The sequence below is a fragment of the Hevea brasiliensis genome, chromosome 9 (genome assembly GCF_030052815.1).
Source record: "Hevea brasiliensis isolate MT/VB/25A 57/8 chromosome 9, ASM3005281v1, whole genome shotgun sequence".
Lineage (NCBI taxonomy): Eukaryota > Viridiplantae > Streptophyta > Magnoliopsida > Malpighiales > Euphorbiaceae > Hevea > Hevea brasiliensis.
Window position 1 is genome coordinate 88,113,776 of NC_079501.1, and position 19,078 is coordinate 88,132,853.

The window sequence follows — 19,078 nt, forward strand, 5'->3', positions numbered from 1 at the left end:
GTTCCATCTTCTTCTTTCTCATCAAAGTTTGATTTTGAGACAAGAATTAGTTTCTTTGTCCCTCTCTTTTTCACCTACGATGAACTAGAGGAGGCCACAAACAATTTTGATTCTGCTAGAGAAATTAGAGGAGGAGGATCTAGTAAAAGTATACTTTAGTAAGAATGAACAGTTATACATCTTCATCCCTTTTTATCTGCATAAATAATTTATTGAAAATTTTCATGCCACTTATATTCTCTCTTTAGGCCTAATCTGAGATGGGCATGCTATTGCAGTCAAGCACTTGTATGGTAACAATTACAGGAGAGTTAGGCAGTTCATGAATGAAATTGAGATCCTATCTAGTTCACACCATATGCATCTTGTCTCATTGTATGGATGCACCTCTCTCCATAGCCATGGACTCTTACTATTACGTGAGTATGTTCCCAATGGTACAGTTGCTGATCATCATCATGGTGAAAGGGCAAAGCCAGGTGCACTTTCATGGTCTTCTCGTTTGAACATTGCTGTAGGGACTGCAAGTGCTTTGGCATATCTCCATGCTTCGTATATTATCCACCATGATGTGAAAACCAGAAACATTCTCCTTGATGATAATTTTCATGTTAAAGTAGCAGATTTTGGATTGTCTAATCTTTTTCCAGAAGATGTCACTGTCATTTCGATTTTTCCACAAGGGACTCTTGGTTATGTTGATCCTGAATATCATGAGTGCCACCAGCTGTCTGATAAAAGTGATGTCTATAGTTTTGGGGTGGTCTTGATTGAGCTGATATCATCCATGCCTGCTGTTGATATAACTAGGCATTGACATGAGATTAATTTATCAAAAATGGCAATCAATATGATCCAAAGTAGTTCATTGAATGAATTTGTTGACCATAATCTTGGGTTTGAATCAGACTTTGCTGAGAGGACAATGATAACTGCTGTGGCAAAGTTGGCATTTCAATATCTGCAAAGTGCCAAGGAGTTGAAACCATCAATGGACGAAGTGTTGGAGACTCTAAAGGATATTACAGAGCAAGGACTATAATATAGAAAAGGCAGAGTTGATATACCATCTTCCATCAGACGATGCTGTGTGGTTGAGAAGTTGCCTGCTGCTACTTTTCTAGATACTTCTATAATGAAAGGGTTTACTGGTTAAGTTTTCGTTGCTCTAATGCTCCAATTTTCTAGTAAATAGCAGTGTTAAATGAGTATAAGTGGCATCTTATGCAGTATGGTGAGCAGCTCTTTCAGCTTATTTTCATCCGCTAGACAGGAGTATTTTGGAAGGGATGTGCATATGATGTGAGAAGTCATCAATAGTGTCTCAACTCTCAAGGTTGGTAGTTTGGGTATTTATATTAGTTTGAATGAAAGATTGAATCAATCATCATACAAATTGTAACTCAACAACATGTTCTGTAATAATGAAATCTATCTTTAACTGCAGTGCAGCTTTCCACAACATAATGTGTATGTTACGTATTGACCTCTAGAAACAAATCTTGATAGAAGAAATTCTCAAAGTTAGAATGCTTTTTTTTTTTTTTTTGATTTCCACATATTAAATTAATAACAGACATCCACTTTACACCTCGGAGTGATGTTTTCACTGTGAAGTTGTAAAGGGAGTTGATCTATCTAAATCAAAAACTAAATTCCTTGTTTTAGAATTTAGATGATAATTATATAGTAAAACACATTCATTGATGAATTCAACATGAACAGTTCCAATCTGCATTATGAAGGATCTTATAGAATAATGAATTAGAGACATTGGACGAATTTGAAGTGGATAGGCTTTGGACGAATTTCCATTTCCAATGCTTCAACACAGACTTCAAACATAACCAAATTAAAGGGGAAAAAGTCCTTTTAGTTGTTCAAAATCACCTATATAGAGATCTATTTCTATACACTGAACAAATTACATAGTATCAGTAAAAAATTTTTGCAGGGTGTGCTTGTCTTCCTCTAAGGCATAGGGAATGGAAATCTGATTCACTTCAAACACGCATACTTAATCATTTCTGAAGTAAATACATCTCTGAAAGATAGTTTAAATTGAAATGGGAGAAGGGTTACCTCCTGAATTTTGAGGGGAAACATTGAAAGGCTTTGGAGGAATTTCCAAAGCTTCACTCAAAACTTCCAACATGACCAAAACCTCACTCATGGATGGTTTATGTGAAGGGTTTGTCTGTATGCACCACAACCCCACCAACACTAGTCTTCTTGTAATTTCATCTTCCTCTTTGGTCCTCACAGAATATAGTCCCATGTCATTTTCGAATTGGAGACGGTGATAGATCCAATGTGGAAAATATATTTTACTTGCATCATTTGCTCTAATGTTTGTATTCTTCTTTCCACTAACCATTTGTAAAATCATTATCCCATAGTTATATACATCCAACTTGTGTGAAACTCTTCTAAAGCCTCTACTGTATACTTCAGGAGCAATATACCCAACTGTCCCCCTTGCATGTTCCATTGATGCAGTACTTTCTTTCTAGGAGCTCAGTTTAGAGAGCCCGAAATCAGCAATCTTAGGATGAAAATGTCCATCAAAAAGGATGTTATTAGGCTTGATGTCCAAATGCAAAATTTGAGTTTTGCATTAGGCATGTAGATACTCAAGCCCTCTGGCTATTCCAATTGCAATTTCATACAAATTTTCCCACTTTAGGCAGCAACCAGCTTTCCAAGTAATTCCATTGTATATGAGGTTTTCAAGTGAACCATTAGCCATGAACTCAAAAATGAGTGCTCATTTATCACCCTCAAAGCAGAACCCAGGAAGAGATACCATATTAACATGGGAAGTTTTACTAATGATGGCAACCTCATTGATAAATTCTTCCCCCTTCCGTTTCCCTTTCTGAATATTGTCGATAAGGATCTTCACTACCACAGGATGACCATCTGGTAGCCTCCCTTTATACACAATGCCGCAACCTCCTTGACTCAATTTATCCCTAAACGAGCTTGTCATTTTCTTTACATCTGAATAGCTATACCTTTTTGGAGCAATGTCCTGTCTAATAACCTTCTCAATCTTCTGATGACTCTTAATTCTCACTTTCCTAAAGGGGGTGGCCAATTGATTGGAAGCTGTCATCCTTCTAAAGCCCCAAAATGAATATACAATGGCAAAGAAAAGTAATAATACACCAGCCAATGCAATGCCAATAATAATGACTATTAAAGATTTCTTTAGACTTGATTCATGGCCTGTAACACAATAATTAAGTTGCAACAGATAAGCTTAAGGATTAGAAAATTTGAGACTAGAAGAATACGATTGGAGGAATACTATACCAGGGATAGTTCCAGGAGGAAGTACATTGGTCCCAGGTTGGTCTCTGCAAATGCAAAGAAGGTCATGCGTAGTTAAGTTAGATCTGTAGATCCCATCAGATTCCTGACAACTTACACACGAATGTCTATGAGCATGATATTCAACATCAAAGCCTTCACTTAGGGCTCCATCTACCGTCTTGGATGCACCATAGAGTTCCATCAGAGCCATCTGCAAAATTGGACTTGTCAGGTGAGCTCTGCAATACTTTTTAAGGATTGGTTTTCGAATCTCCTAGGTGATTTCATCTGCATAGTAGTTGTAAACGTCTGTAGCTTATCGGTCACATATAAAGGCATAACTTAGCATTGAATCCACCATGGGGCATTCATAGATTAATGTGAGGTTTCTAAACGTTGAAGTGTAACTATAGAGAGGGTGCTTTAAAACTACGTCTCGGAGATTTTCAGTGTCAGCAGGACAAGCATCTTGCCACAATTCCAATCTCACAATCTTCATGGAATAATTTTCTTGAATTATTTTCAACACCAGGAAACATTGTCTGCCAATTATGACAAATGGGTATTGATTACATAGACAGTGTAGATGAAAAACATGGTGGCCACAAAACTTGGGAACATCCCTTCCCCAGAAAGGGTACCCAATTCCTTCAATGTGTCCACACTTATAGTGAGCAGACAAGCACTTGGTGAACAGATCGCCATTGCTGCTGCAGTAATAAATGGGAAAGAGAATAGACAAGAACCCCAAGAATTGGGTGAGACAAGAAGAGAAAAGGAGGTAGAGTCGATGCTTCTTCATCGGAAACTAAAAATCTAATTAATGCCTCAAGAATATATATCTATGAACATGTCAGGCCAATGTATAGTATAACAATGTTTAGCAAGGCAAACAAATGAAAAGAAAATCATAACTATTATGCTGAGATTCTATGTGCATAGCCAAATGGTGAAATAAGGCAAGTAAGATAAAACTGAGATATGTCATCGTCCATTCAATAAGCAAGGAATTGCATTAGTAACTTAGTAATCCATTACAGTAGAAGATCACGATGGCTACCATGGCTCCATGGACATTGGAACTTTTTTTTTTTTTGCCTAATTGTCAAAAAAAAAGCTAGAACTTTAAGTTCTGAATTATAGATCTTGATCAATTCTTTTACTTTTGTCAATTTTAGCCTAATTTCAAAGTTTAGTATTTATTTTGACCGGCCTTCAAAATTTGGGGATTTGGAGGGTTGATGTGGCGGATGACTAAGACTTTGTTACTGATGTGGCAGTTGATGTGATAAAAATATTATTATTTTGGATGTTTTTGCTAATGTGGCATAAATTTTAATAATTAAAAAAGCCAAACATTTTCCATTTTTGTCAATTTAGTCAATTCTATTTTATTTTTGTCAATTTTAGCCAATACTATTTGGATGAGAAGAGAGAGAAAGAGACATGTGGAATGTGGGGAGAGAGGTCCTCTTTCTAAAAAACAACAGAGAGAGAGAGTTATTTTTTAGAGAGAGGACCTCTCTCCCCCACATTTCACCCACCTCTCTCTCTATAATAAAAATAGTTTATTAGTATAATTTATTATTTTTAAATTATCTTTTTAAAAAATTATTTTTTTAGAGAGAGAAAGAAAGAGATACAGAGACAGACAGAGACACACACACACACACAAAAAGAGAGAGAGAGAGAGAGAGAGAGAGAGAGGTAGGTGGGTAGAAGAAGGGTGGGGAAGAGAGGTCCTCTCTCTCTAAAAAAATAATAAATTATTCTTTATTATACTAAATAACATAAATATTTTTTAGAAAGAGGACATATCTCTTTCACCCTCCACCCACCTCTCTCTCTATCTATCCTCATAGAATTAGCTAAAATTGATAACAATCGAATATAATTGACTAAATTTGACAAAAATTGAAAACGTTTGCCTTTTTTCATTATCAAAGTTTATGCCACATTAAGAAAACATGTCAAATACTAATATTTTTGTCACGTCAGTAACAATGTCTTAATTAGCTATCGCGTCAGTAACACCATCTAAAATAATAATATTTTGGTCATGTCATCTGCCTCATCAACCCCCAAATCCTCAATTTTGAAACCTGACTAAAATAAACACTTAATTTTGAAATTAGACCAAAATTAACAAAATAGAAGAATTGATTAAAATTGACAATTCATATAAAAATTTGACTTTTTTTGACAGTTAATTTTTTTTTTTTTTTTACAAATTGCTTGTTTTTGTTTTGTCAAAGAGCTTCAAGGTTGTTTTTAATTTTATTAAACTCAAGAAATTATATTGTAAAATCCTAATATTATATAAGAATTTTATATGGATTGGAAAGTGATATATAAATAAATAAAGTTGTCATTTTTTAAAAAAAATAAATTATTTTGTTGGTTGGTAACTGACATTTTTATTTGAACTTTTAATTTCAATATTGTAAATTTTTCACATTTTAATGACAATTTAACAATATATATGACACATGGTAGATACTGATTGATTGTAAATTTTTCTTTTGTGCAATTGATTCTGATTATGATTGAAACATTTTGCTTGTAATTTTTAAATTAAAATAGAGAAAATTATGGGAAAAAATTCAATAAAATAAAAAAAAAAATCTAATTTTTTTTAATTTAAAATTGAATAAAGAATTTTAGGCTTAACTTTTCCATCCACCAAATATGGGTAGGATAAATTACAATTTACCTCTTGGAGTTATTAAAAATAAAAAATTAGTAATAGCATTTTTAATTTAAAATAATTATTATTTAAATTTTGTTTCACCAATAAAATAATAAATCTGTCCAATGAAATGAAAGAAACATTTTCTAGGGGGGAATTTTGTCTTAGAATTGAGTGAACAATGACAAATGATCCATGTTAGCATATATCGTTGAAAAAACAATTTATAATTACAGCCACGGATTTGCATGAATACAATAAAAAAAAAAAGGTTTTAGCTTGTGATTTGGATTTTTCAAAATAAAATTAAAAAAAAAAAAAAAGATGATGGAGATAGAGGAATAGTGACTAGAAAGGGATGGCTTGTGATAGCAACAGGGAGTGTATATACATTACTCAAGAAATTTAGATGGATGACTATGATATTCACTAAATTAAATTTAAAAATGTAATTATTTTACATTTTGTTTGGTCTGAATAATTATAATTTTAAAATTCATTTTAAATGAATTTTGCTATTTGATATAACATAACTTAACATGTAGAATTTAATAGAATTTCATATAGTTTATATTTGGTATAATTTTATAATAGACATTCATTTATTTTTCATTTTTTAAATTTAATTAAATAAAAAATATAATTTAATCCTTAAAAAATTTGTATCTAATAAATTTATGATGAAATCAATTAATAATATATATTAGAGGTCTATTTAACAACATAAAATTGTGTCATTAACTAAATGCATAATGATAAGGGGGAAAGAGAGAGATAAGAATTGATTTTAGTCATAACTAATTTAATGAAATTCAATTTTAAAATTTTTATAAACCAAACATATGACATATGAAATTTAATTGAATTTCATAAAATATTATGAAATTCATTATAGATAAGTTGTAATTTATTTATTTTTTTATAATCTATCGTCACTGCTACATATTAGATTTAAGGCAATCATTTTTTAACAATAGTTATAAAACTGTTGCAAATAAATTGATAAATTATGTAAAAAATTTAACAAAATTACTATTAAAATTATCATAATAACAATAATTTACACCTATTTAAGACAACAGTTTTTATATACTGTAAAAACGTTATCAAATCGTTGCTTTATGTGACGGTAGCAGAGACAAATATAATGGTTTTCAAACTACTGTTATTGATTTATGGTTACAGTTTAACCATATATAGTAACAATTTTTCACTATTGTTTTAGATCTATTATGTAGTAGTGAGTGTGAGATATGAAAAGAGAGAATTACCTAAGGTGAACTACATAAGGCAACATCCAACATTTTTTAAGAAAAAAGGTTGCCTCAGGTTAAAACTTCTGATTTCTGATAACAGGATTACAACATAAGAAAGACACTTGATCATAAAACTAGCTATTAGCCACATCCAAGCAGCTTTGACTCCTTTTGTTTACTATTTACAGTTCAGTGGGACACCTAATCTACCATCAATTCCCATTGATATAAGGCCTAGGCGTCAAATCACCCTCTGATGCTGTAAGCTGCCAATTGCTGTAACCCAGAGTTGCATTACTACTACTGGGTTGGTATTGGTCCCCCATCCCAATATTAAATCTATGATCAGATGAGTACCCAATATGGTGATGAAAGTGTTTTGCTTGAGGGTGGTGATTGGGGTACTCCTCCAGTAGCTCACCTGTCAATTTTGAAGAAATTAATTAATTATCTGTCATTATAATAATACAAGAAAGTTTATTAATTGCATATGATGCTAAGAAATTAACTAACAAGATAACTCACCTTGAGTGAGCAAAGCAATCTCACTTGAAACTCCAACAACCTCTTGTAATGAGCTCCAATTTGCATATGCTTGTCTCATCACATTCTGAATGTAACCCTGATAACATATACAAAATGAAGGAATGAACAATATGAAATTAAGGCCTAGTAAGTAATTTCTGTTTAAGTTGAGAATATATTCATACCCCATAAATTGGTGGAAGATCCGAAGTAGAGTATGTTTGTCCATTAATAGTGGCACTAACAACTTCGCATATGGGGTTTACTGTGACAATCAAATTCTCTCCTTGAAAAATGTAATGTTTGTTTCCCAGCTCACATGTTCTCGCGTGCTTTATTGTTACTTCCCATATTTTCTCGGACATCCCAGGACCTAAAATCTATTAAAAACAATATAAACAAATTAGGGTAAAGTTGCGTGTATCAACCCTTCTCAAAATTTACAAATGTGAGATCTTTCGTGTAGTAATTCTTCATAAATAAATCATTTTTAAGAAGAACATACAGGTAGATCAAATACGTAATGGAAATTAGCGTACCCTTCTAAGCTTTTGTTGGTCGACAGTGGACAACTTCAAGAATTCTTGAACAGTATTAATGCCCTCAGCAGCTAGCTTTCTGTGGAAAGCTCCATCTTTCCCAATCTTCTCAAGACGCCATACTTCATCATTCAACCTTGGTGGGTGATGCTTCTTGTACACTACATTCAGAAATGAAGAAATACATTACTATAAAGCTACTTCAATTAAAGATATTTCATCTAATTATGATTAATTTAAGCATACACTAATTTGCTAGGCAATGTAAAATAATGGAAATAATTTTTAAGTCTGAAAATTGCTGATGTCAATTATTAAATCACTATCATCTTAAAATTATATTAATTTATCTTTCCCAAAATAATAAATTGGAGTTTGATTAAATTGATAAAGAAAACTCAACCATAATCAGGACAAAATCATGATGATGATGCATCTATGTACGACTTTTCATAACAGGATGATCATGAATTGTCATCTCCGTGACCAAGGGTACCATTGACGTAACTAAGAACAAATAGAATTTTACCATAAATTATATTTTCAAGATTATTATCTGGAGAACTGGAATGCTGAGGTCTATAAATGGGACATTTATGCTTGTTTATTTATAAAACCTATCAATAATATATGATGGTAGCAAACTTTGCCTTTCTTTTGACTGAAAAGGATATGTTCAGTCTCCTATCAACCTTGAATGATGCAAACATGCAGACTCTTTTTATTCTATTTCTTTCAATACCGAAAGGGTGCAGTGTAATTTAAATGGTACACAACCATAAATCCCTAATTGCCAATCAATGATTTTTTTTTTTTAATTATTATAAAAAGGGAATGGCCAGAAAAAATTTAGTATAGACAAACAATAAGCTAAACCCAGATCAATAGACCTCTCAAAACACCCAATTTAAGCATGGAGGAAGATGGTGAAAAAATGGCTTAGCAGATCTAGATTTTTTTCTTATGATGTAGCCCTAAGCTAAGTGGAATGAAGAAAATGGATCCACATAGAGATTATGACTTAGAAGAGTTGAGTTTAATTGGGAACCTATATAATATCAGTTGAGTGCTGGCTAGCCATTTGATCAAGACATAAATAATTGAAAAGTCTGCAACTTGCTACTAGCAGATTCTTCCAAATCTTTTATCCCTAAATGTTGCAGAAAAATAATTGTTTTGGTAATCACTGCAAGGGTTTGACTTGATTAAGATTTAGATTCTCCATTTATCTATTACCAACCCTCTTTAATTATGCAAAAGGAATAAATTATAAAGAATTAGTATGTTGATGATATAATAATCATCCAAACTAGCACGTGGGAATATATACGCAGCCACTTATCGAAGATTATTGAATCGACGTCAATTAGTCAAGCTACAATGAATCTATTCTATATAAAAATCTCTCCGCAATGACTAGTTCATGTCATGATAGAAGATTATCTTTCATCAAATATCAAATGTAAATAAAAAGAAAGGCATAAGCATCACCTAATAATATTAGATATTAAACTTTGATTTAGAGGTGAGTGTATAAATATGAAACTATCATTATTTCATGTATAAAATTGTGTGCAAGTGGGTTAGCATACATAATCAAATATGTTCACAAATTAAGATGCAACATTTAGTAGTGTAAACAAGTAAATTGCATAAGATCAGGTTACACATTTAAGGAAAAAAGATGATACATGTGTCATGAAATCTATCAATATAAGTTATGGTATTGTAAAGTTGGAGTAGAATTTAGTCTTGGCTTCCAAGTTATAGATTAAGTGCATGTGATAAGCCAAGTTTATGCAAGAATTTCTCTTGGATTTGAGCCTAGAGATTAATAGCTGCAGTATGTGAAAGCTATCTACAAAGGGAAGAAACTTACATTCTCCGCGATGATCCTTGACAACAAAAGCTTCAGTCATTGCTTCACGAATCCGAACACCAGGGGAGCTCCCTGAAACCACTCTTGCAGCAAGCCTAAACTTTCTACTCCTAATCCAGCTCGAATTATCGGTGAACTCAATCTCTCCAAGTGGTGCAATTCCATCTCTTAAGGTGACCATCAAGCAATCTCCTGCAAGCAAAGGCCGCTTGCCCGTTCTCTCCTTCAATATATTGTTGTCAAACTCTTCACTACTCCAAGTATTCCGATCATCAGAAGGGAAATCTCCATCAAGAGCGAGGATTTCTATTTTGATTGGGTGAGGGAGAGATGTTGGACACATCGGATCACCTCTTGTATCTACTAAAAGGATTTGAAGGGGTGAATTATCTATATCAACGATTTTGCTCCCAGTAAATATTGGGAGCAAAAGATCCTTTCTAAACTTTAGTTGCAGGCTAGATGGTGATGGCTCAGGTGCCTGGATTCGCAATGAAGGAGATCGAGTGAAAGGGCGTGATGATGAACATCGTTTCAGACTATTCTCCACTTCTTCATTAACCTAATACAACATAAACAAAAACAAAAACAAAAACAAAAACAAAAACCTTTGATTAGGATCAAAGTAATCAAAGTGGTCCTTATACTTATTGGTCTTTACACATGTTTCTTGTCTTAGGGTTACAGCAATTAGCATATGATTTCTCAGAGATTGAAACTCACCACTCTCCTGAGCATTGGCTCTATGACCTTACAGAAGTTCTGTAAAGAATTCACCTTAACCGCTTTTGTAATTACTCTGAAAATCAAGAAAGAAAGAAAGAAAGAAAAACATCGTCATTTGAGATTTTATTCTAATACCCACTAGTGCAATTTCCTTCGTCTTGCTTTTCTCTTCTCTTCCAAAGAAAGGAAATCATTCTCCCACTTGGGACAGAAACAGAAGAGAAAAGCTAAGGGTCCAAGCTAAAATCAATCCAAAAAGAAATAAAAAAGAGGAAATTAGGCATGAAATTGAAACACATACGAAGCAAAAGAAGGTGTAGTTCTCATTCGTTTCTCATTTGGGTGATCTGGGTCGCTACTTGATTCACCAAACAATCGTTTCGCTGCCATATTTAGAACCAAGAAATTCAGAGGGATGATGATGGGAAGTTGCAGTTAGGGTTTTGCCAAGCAATGATAACCCTCCTTGTATCTTTATAAAGGGCATAAAGTTTGGCAGATGGATTACTAAAATATTATTAAAGAGAACCTTCTTGGAATGTCAAGCGAAATAGCTTGGCAAACGAAAAACACAGTGGCCTAGACTTTGACGTCAACTCAAAACCACAAGTCAACCCGATCAATCTTTGTATGCCTTTCATCAAGTGATTTCATGTTTATGATCCACGTATCATAGAAATCAACGGCTATGATGAAAAATGATCAGATGGGTGTTAAAAGGGCTTAGTGCATTAGGACATATATTAGAGTTACTTAAATGGGAATTGTTGTTCACCGAATGAACTTAGTCAAACAGTTGCTCTCTTTCGAAGAAGGAGGATCTATTGCGTAAGGTAGGTCCCATGGTAAATATTTTTGGGCCTTTTGGGCCTTTTCACCTCAGTCAATTTTTTTTTTATGAAGAAGAAAATAATGAATTCAAAAAATTATATGATGGTGTGAAAATTTAATTCAATTTAAAAAGAATTAAATAAGTATTTAAATTTTCAGTAAATGATTAAATAAATTTAAAATTAAGTTTTAAATCAAATAAGTTCATAAACTTTTTCATCAGGCGAAATATGCTAACACTTAATAAAAATTTATTTTTTAATAATAAAATATTATTTTCCTCTAATTTTACATATTAAAAATTGTTTATTAACTTTAATTAAAATAAACTTAAAACAAGAAATTGAAAATATGGTGAAAAATTATTTAATATTAAAATTATTATTTTAATATTTTATTATTAAAAAACTAAAAAAATACAATTTTACTATTAAAAAATAATATTTTATTAAGTATGAAATTTTTAATCTTAAATAGAAATAATATAGATTTATTTAATCTAAAACTTAATTTTGAACTTATTTAACTGTGGCTGAATATATAAGGACTTATTTAATTTTTTATATATATATATATAATTTATTTTAAGAAAGTCACTCATTCACTTATAAGAATATAATTTTTTGAATTAAAAAATAAATGGATTAAATAATTTCTTTATTAAGCAATTCTTAAATATTTAAATTTATTTTTAGAATTGCATGATTTGAAATTCTAGTAGAATTAAAGGAACCAACAACAATTAAAAGGCATGATGAGAGAAGATTTTGTGTTTCCTTTTTCCTTTAAGAGTAATTATTTATAAAATAAAATTTATTTTATTAAAAATAAAATAAATTAAAAAATTTTAAAAAATTTATTAATTAATTATAATTTTTTTATCCATAGATAAAACACACCAATACACATAATAACGACTAGGGGTGTGCAAACGGTCGGTTCGGTTCTGAACCGAACCGAACCGATAAAATCGAAAATCAAAAATTTTAAAAATCGAACCGAACCGATTAATAAGAGAAAATCGAACCGAATCGAATCGATAAATATCGGTTTGGTTCGATTTTAAACCGATCAAATCAAAATTTATAAAATTTCATATTTTTAACATAAAATCTAAATAATAAAAACATAAAAACAAAAAAAATTAGAAATCAAAACTCAAAAATCTTAAGGTTTGGTTCGGTTTTCTTTGATTTCGGTCGGTTCGATTCGGTTCGATTCAATTTGATTCGATTTTTTTGATTTCTTATATATATTAATAATTTCGGTTTGGTTCGATTTTTTTATTTTTTTATGAAAATAACCGAACAGAACCGATTAATCGAAATGATTAAAATTATAAATCAAATCGAACTGATTAAATTTTAAAACTGAACCGATTAAACCGAATTAATCGATTCGATTCGATTTTTCAATTTAAACCAAAAACTGCTCTCCGACAGAGAGTGAACGCTATTAATTACATAGTATTTTAGTTGCCGATGATGTTACATCAATTGGGACTTTAGTTGTTGAGTAGTAAATAATTTAGAATGTTCAAATATAAGTGCAGACTTTCACCTAATTCAGTAACGAGTGGTGTTGAAGGAGCAGCCTCCGCTCCACATCGTTTCGTTGCAGGCACAGATTTACTGTTGGCTGTCGCAGGAAGAATCTTCCACATTGTTGGGAAGTTTGTCTGCACTTTCCATGCGCACTCATTTCAATATCCTCACCATTTCCAGGCAACATAGAATGATATACAAGGGGGTAGATATTGAATTTTATTATTACCCTTTAATTAATTTTTTTTTATTTTAAAAAAATTGCTAGAAATTATATTTTTATTTTTTATGGAGTGATGAATTAATAAAATAAATAAATAAAGGAATATCATTCTTTTTTTTAAGAAATAATAATCATCAATTGGAAGAACCTCTTTCAGCACGAATTAGTTATTTATTGAGATATATGAGAACGAATTTAATAACTGTCAGATTAAATATTTATATTGAGATATATGCAGAATTAGTTAAAGTATGTATATAAAGTATACAAAATTTATATATAAATATTTAATCTAACATTTGATGAGTTTATTCTTATATAAGTTCGAACTTTCTATAGCCGGACTCTATTTTTATTATGTAATTCATTTATAGCCATATACCCTATTTTTTATTAAGCAAATCATTCTTTAAAAAGGAAAAATACCAAATAGATTTATTAATTATTCAAGCTGCCTCATTTATAAATGTGGTCCATAAAATTGACGTCTAATAAAGTGGGATAAAAATTATTATATATATATAATCCCTAATTGAGGAGAACCTCTTTCAGCACTTTTTGAATTGCCTCAGGCAAGTCATGATCATCAAGGCCATGACTACAAGTTTCATGGACACTAGCTTTTGATGGCTATTGGTCTCCTTTCCTTTTTTTTTTTTTTAACCCATTTATTTTAATTAAAATAATAATATAATCTTTTATTTTGAAAAAATACTAGTTATTATTATTATTATTATTATTATTATTATTATTATTATTATTATTATTATTATAGAGATTTATCTTTTTTTTTAATTTATTATTTTAAGGAAAAAATAGGATAGGATGATGACCACGTACTCTATTCTTAAAATCTCAAGTTTGTAATTAACGAACCTAGCTAGTATCAACATGCAATGCAAATATATATTTAATTTATAACAAAATCTCTCTTAAAATAAATTTGACGTACATAGAAGATCCATTATCTATCTAAGTTTCTTATTCTTTGTTACTATATAATAATATTAAATGAGCAAGCAACTTCAATCCAAAAAACCAACCCATGCCCTTGGATAATTAGTTTGGTTTGGTGATTAATCTCCTACCAATTATTATTATTATTATTATTATTATTATTATTATTATTATTATTATTATTATTATTATTATTATTATTATTATTATTAAGGATAACAATAAAAAAAAAAACTTGTACTTTTCAATTTTTTCAATTTTACTCATACAATAAAAATTATTAATTAAACTCTAAATATTTTAACCCTTTTCAATTCGACCCCACCATTAAGAAAACTATTATCTCATTGACAGAAACGCTACGTAAGTATGATCTAATTGTAATTAACATAAAAAAAAAGAAGACATACCTTTAAATGAAAAGAAAAAAGTATATTTAATTAAATGTAAGTACCTTATATTAATATATATTTGACAAGCATGCACTTAAGCAGTTTTTTTTTTAATTTTTTATTATTTTATGTTGACAGATGAAACAATAATATGGGATTAGGATACTTGAAGAGATTGAAAACATGTATTTTAGGGTTAAAAGATATTATTTCAGTATGCTAATACGAAAAATACTGCATATTATTAAAGTTATATTCTTACGTGACATTTATATGGCATCTCCTTTTGTAAAATAATAGTTTTTTTAATGGTTGGGTAAAATTGATAAGGGTTAAAAATTTTAATATTTAATTGATAATTTTCATAATTTGAAGTAAAATTACAAAAATTTAAAAGTATAAGATTTTTTTTTTTACAATTATCTCTTATTATTATTATTATCATTATTAGTAGGAGGAGGAGGCATCGATTACATTTTTGAAACATAAAATAACAATATCATCATTATAATATTAATTATCTTATAAAAAAAACAACATTTTAATTCTTTGCAACACATTGAGTGCCTTGGGAATGCAGATAACAATGCATAGTTGTAAACAATATTGAAGCATTGAAACAAGTTGAAGGTAATTGCATATAAATAGACAAGAGGGAGACCTTTTTGGCTTTTTCAGTAAAAACAAATTAGCAATGAATTTTCCATGACCATGAGCATTCCTTCCTATATATATATAAAAAAAAATCTTAATTAATTAATCAATTAATTAAAAATATATGTAAATAGTAGGGGTCACATCTTGTCATGCCCAAAATTTATTATTTAGAAATTCACCAAAAATGATAAATTAATAATTTAAAATTGCATCACATGAGGAGCAAATCTCATCAACCTATCCAAAGCATTAGGCATAAACTTCCTTGCAAACAAGAAGCAAATATGAATCCTTCTCCCATTGTATTCACATCCCTTATTTCCATTTCTCCTCAGCCTCTCCAAGAATTCCCTAGTGATTTCCATCCTCCCAAACCTGTTTGGATGGGGTCCACCCTTTGACCAGTCAACCCATGTCACAGTCCTATTTGAATTCCTCCTCCAAAACTTGATGCTAACAAAAGTTGGCAAGTAGTGTTCATCCCCATAACATGAGCCCTTGCAAAATCTCCGAAATATTGGGAAGAATTTCCTGTCCGAGACTACCTCAATGGCAAGCTTGCGATCCATCTCGAACCATTGGGAGCCCTTTCGCCATTGATCAAGTTGAATTGTGGCTTTCATTCTTGGGTTATATCGACCGCGGCCAACTGGGCCGGGCAGGTCATAGATCTCTAGAAAAGATTTTGACGAGCCCATTAAGTAGTGGTAGATTGTGGAGAAGTTGAACAGGGGAATGCAGGACTCTGATAGGAGAACAAAGCGTTGATTGGATATGTCCAACAATGCATTAGCTAATAGGAGTCGCTCTGCTTCAACCATTGTGAATTTTCCCCATTGCACCTCCTGCATTGAATAATATGTTTTCAGTGGTGGATCTTTTTTTTCTCCTATGACTGGTCTATCGTGGATTCAAAACATAAAAAATATGCTGAAAGATTTTTCTTGCCTAAATTCGATTCATTATGAATTCAAGATACAAATATAGTGAGATTCACTTATTAAATAAATGAGTCATACATGATTGTATCTTGAATACTTGATAGATCAAGTCTAAACAAAAATTGTTCAAGTGCCATCTATTTGTATTTTGAATCCATAATAAACTTGATATAAATAAAAAACTTTCAAGTGCCACCTATTTATATTTTGAATTCATAATAAACCTGATATATAAAGAAATCCAGGCTTCTATAGCAACAGCCATTATTATGCAACACAGCTTCTGTCTCTTGACATGTTTATTTTTGTTGTCCTTTGCATTCCATATTATTCAAAAAGACAAAGAACAAGAAACTTTTGTTATGTGGGCATCTTTGCATATTAGAGAAATCATGAAGAAAGCAAAGTGTTTCAAAAGTTGAGTAGTTCTTTTTTCTTGTAGTTGGAAAAGAATAGAATCAAAGTGATGCATAAAATTGATGTAATTCTATTTCTAAATATGCTCTTTCTTAAAGAATAAAAATGATAATAAATTAAAAAAAAAAAATTCCCAGTTCAAAGAACAGAAAAGACTGGGCCTAAGAGTCCATTTAACTTCTTTGCTACTGTAAGAATCATTCTTTGGTCTTTTGGGAATTGGGATTTGAATTTCAACTCTAGAAGTTGACAATTTTTTTTTTAATTCAAATCTATGTTATATTTATTAAGAATATTGAAAACTAATATTTTATAAATTAAATTTAAAGGTTTGCAATTTGCAAGTGAATTTGCTAGTTGCTACATCTCTTTTTTTTTTTTTCTTAGTTGAAGTTTAAATTTTTAAAAGTTGATCTGATCCATATTTGGATTGGAACCAGCCTAATTAAAATTGAATCGAAATTGATTGAATTTAGATTTCATCAGAACTATTTTGAATAAGATTAAAATTAAATCAGACCAAATTTAATTGGTTTAATTTAATTGTGTCAAAAACAAAAATTTTCACTGTTTTTAAAAGAATTTAAAATTTTAATAATTAGATTTAATCAAATTAAAATGAACTGAATTGAAATCAACTAAAACCAAAATCAAAACCACGATAGAAGGGAATGAATATATAATTAAAATGAACTGAATTGAAATCAACTAAAACCAAAATCAAAACCACATAGAAGGGAATGAATATATATATATATATATATATATATATATATATATATATATATATAAAATGATATTATAAATTAAAGAATTGACCAAGAAATTTCAAACCAAAAAATCTCTAACTTCGCATAATAATTGAGATATGAAAGCTTAAGAACCTCCCCAGTTCTACACAAAATATGTAAAGAAAAAATGGAAAATGAGCTTTTGATGCTTAGGTTGTATGCTTGCCTAATTGACTTTTCTAATTCAGAAGGCAAAAGAAAGCTCCAGGTTTATATAGACAGATCGTAGCGTCCAACAGAGGCCATCGTGCTAAGATGAACTACCAGCCCACCGCCCACTTGTCACCAACTCAGTATCTTTGTTGTTTCTATTAACATGATGAACACATCCATTTGACTATAATTAATTATAATTAATTAATTCATTCATTCTTTTTCAATCCTTCTATAACTGGGGTGATATAAAAATGTTGAAATCTGCATTCATATGGTTTTATAATTCTAATTCAATGAGAAACAACTAGCTAGAATACTGAAGAACACAGAATTAGAAAATAAAAATTAGAAAAAAAAAAAGCTGACCTTGCTTGGGATCCTCCTGCCATAGAACACAGAATTGGAGGGCACTGTTTCATTGAAAGATGGATTGGAATGCACGTAAATTGAGTACAATCCTTTATGACCTTTAAAGAACAATTCCCACAGAGGAGCCAAAGGCAAAGGCCCTCTTGTCAAGAACAAGAATGCAACCTTTGGGACACGCTTGAATGGAAATTCTCCAACATGGGGAACCATTGACGCTCTCCATAACAACTCTTCTTCTTTCATATCATGGGAGACGTTTGGCACTCTCAAGAACTCTTTCAACCCGGTTCGATTCCTCGTTTGATTCAAGAACTCACCCAAAGGTAAAAGCTGCGAGGGGGTAGGCGAAATCAGTGAAAATGATGAAGAGGGTTTAGATGGTGAAATCTGGCTTTGGATGGACAATTGATTGAGTTGAAAGTTGAAAGAAATATCTTTGAGATAGAAACTAAGAGTTATACCAAAGGCTAAACCGCAGCCAAATAGAAGGAAATAGGAGATGAAGTGATGGAGGTTCATTTGGCCATTGATGAGTTTGGGTGAGGTCTGTGCATGGCGCACTTGCTGATCTATGGTCTTCATATCGTTGGAAAATACAGAGATAGAGACAGAGAGAGACAGAGGGACAAGAACAGTAGAGAAGAAGAATTTTGGTCGTGTGAAATGAAGTAACGGACGGTTTGGCTTTTGGTGGAGTTGGACTGAAGTTATTATATCGTTCGTATTAATCGCTGATTATGGAGAGAGAGAGAGAGATTCTTGTAAGGCTAAAGAAACTTGGGCTTGCCATCTCATAAAAATTCTACCGATATTAATTATTAATCTAGCAAAGCATTCGGATTTTTTTTGTTTTATAGTCGGTTCATCA

The 19,078-nt window shown here is 31.1% G+C and overlaps 2 protein-coding genes and 2 pseudogenes across 2 annotated transcripts; 1 reads left to right on the forward strand and 3 right to left on the reverse strand.

The window, feature by feature from the left end:
- Positions 1–259: 259 nt before the first annotated feature.
- LOC110634237 (LEAF RUST 10 DISEASE-RESISTANCE LOCUS RECEPTOR-LIKE PROTEIN KINASE-like 1.1) lies at positions 260–1,446 on the forward strand (annotated as a pseudogene).
- A 515-nt stretch (positions 1,447–1,961) lies between these two features.
- On the reverse strand, positions 1,962–3,280 carry LOC110634236 (PR5-like receptor kinase; annotated as a pseudogene).
- A 3,999-nt stretch (positions 3,281–7,279) lies between these two features.
- Positions 7,280–11,395, reverse strand: LOC110634227 (protein SAR DEFICIENT 1). The gene is made up of 7 exons (XM_021783172.2): positions 11,234–11,395; positions 10,930–11,005; positions 10,207–10,768; positions 8,328–8,488; positions 7,974–8,168; positions 7,789–7,885; positions 7,280–7,684 (listed from the first exon to the last, which is right to left on the reverse strand). The coding sequence occupies exons 1-7, from the start codon at positions 11,320–11,322 to the stop codon at positions 7,476–7,478; spliced, it is 1,389 nt and encodes a 462-aa protein (XP_021638864.2). The 5' UTR covers positions 11,323–11,395; the 3' UTR covers positions 7,280–7,475.
- A 4,281-nt stretch (positions 11,396–15,676) lies between these two features.
- On the reverse strand, positions 15,677–18,892 carry LOC110634242 (glycosyltransferase BC10). Its single transcript, XM_021783185.2, has 2 exons — positions 18,208–18,892; positions 15,677–16,381 (listed from the first exon to the last, which is right to left on the reverse strand). The coding sequence occupies exons 1-2, from the start codon at positions 18,790–18,792 to the stop codon at positions 15,737–15,739; spliced, it is 1,230 nt and encodes a 409-aa protein (XP_021638877.2). The 5' UTR covers positions 18,793–18,892; the 3' UTR covers positions 15,677–15,736.
- Between the last annotated feature and the right edge of the window lie 186 nt (positions 18,893–19,078).

Coding starts and splice junctions, on each gene's coding strand:
- LOC110634227 (XM_021783172.2), bottom strand. CDS start 11,322: ATGGCAGCGAAACGATTGTTTGGTGAATCAAGTAGCGACCCAGATCAC. Junction 10,769..10,929: donor AGCCAATGCTCAGGAGAGTG/GTGAGTTTCAAT, acceptor ATGTTGTATTAG/GTTAATGAAGAAGTGGAGAA. Junction 7,886..7,973: donor ATCTTCCACCAATTTATGGG/GTATGAATATAT, acceptor ATATGTTATCAG/GGTTACATTCAGAATGTGAT.
- LOC110634242 (XM_021783185.2), bottom strand. CDS start 18,792: ATGAAGACCATAGATCAGCAAGTGCGCCATGCACAGACCTCACCCAAA. Junction 16,382..18,207: donor GCAGGAGGATCCCAAGCAAG/GTCAGCTTTTTT, acceptor TATTCAATGCAG/GAGGTGCAATGGGGAAAATT.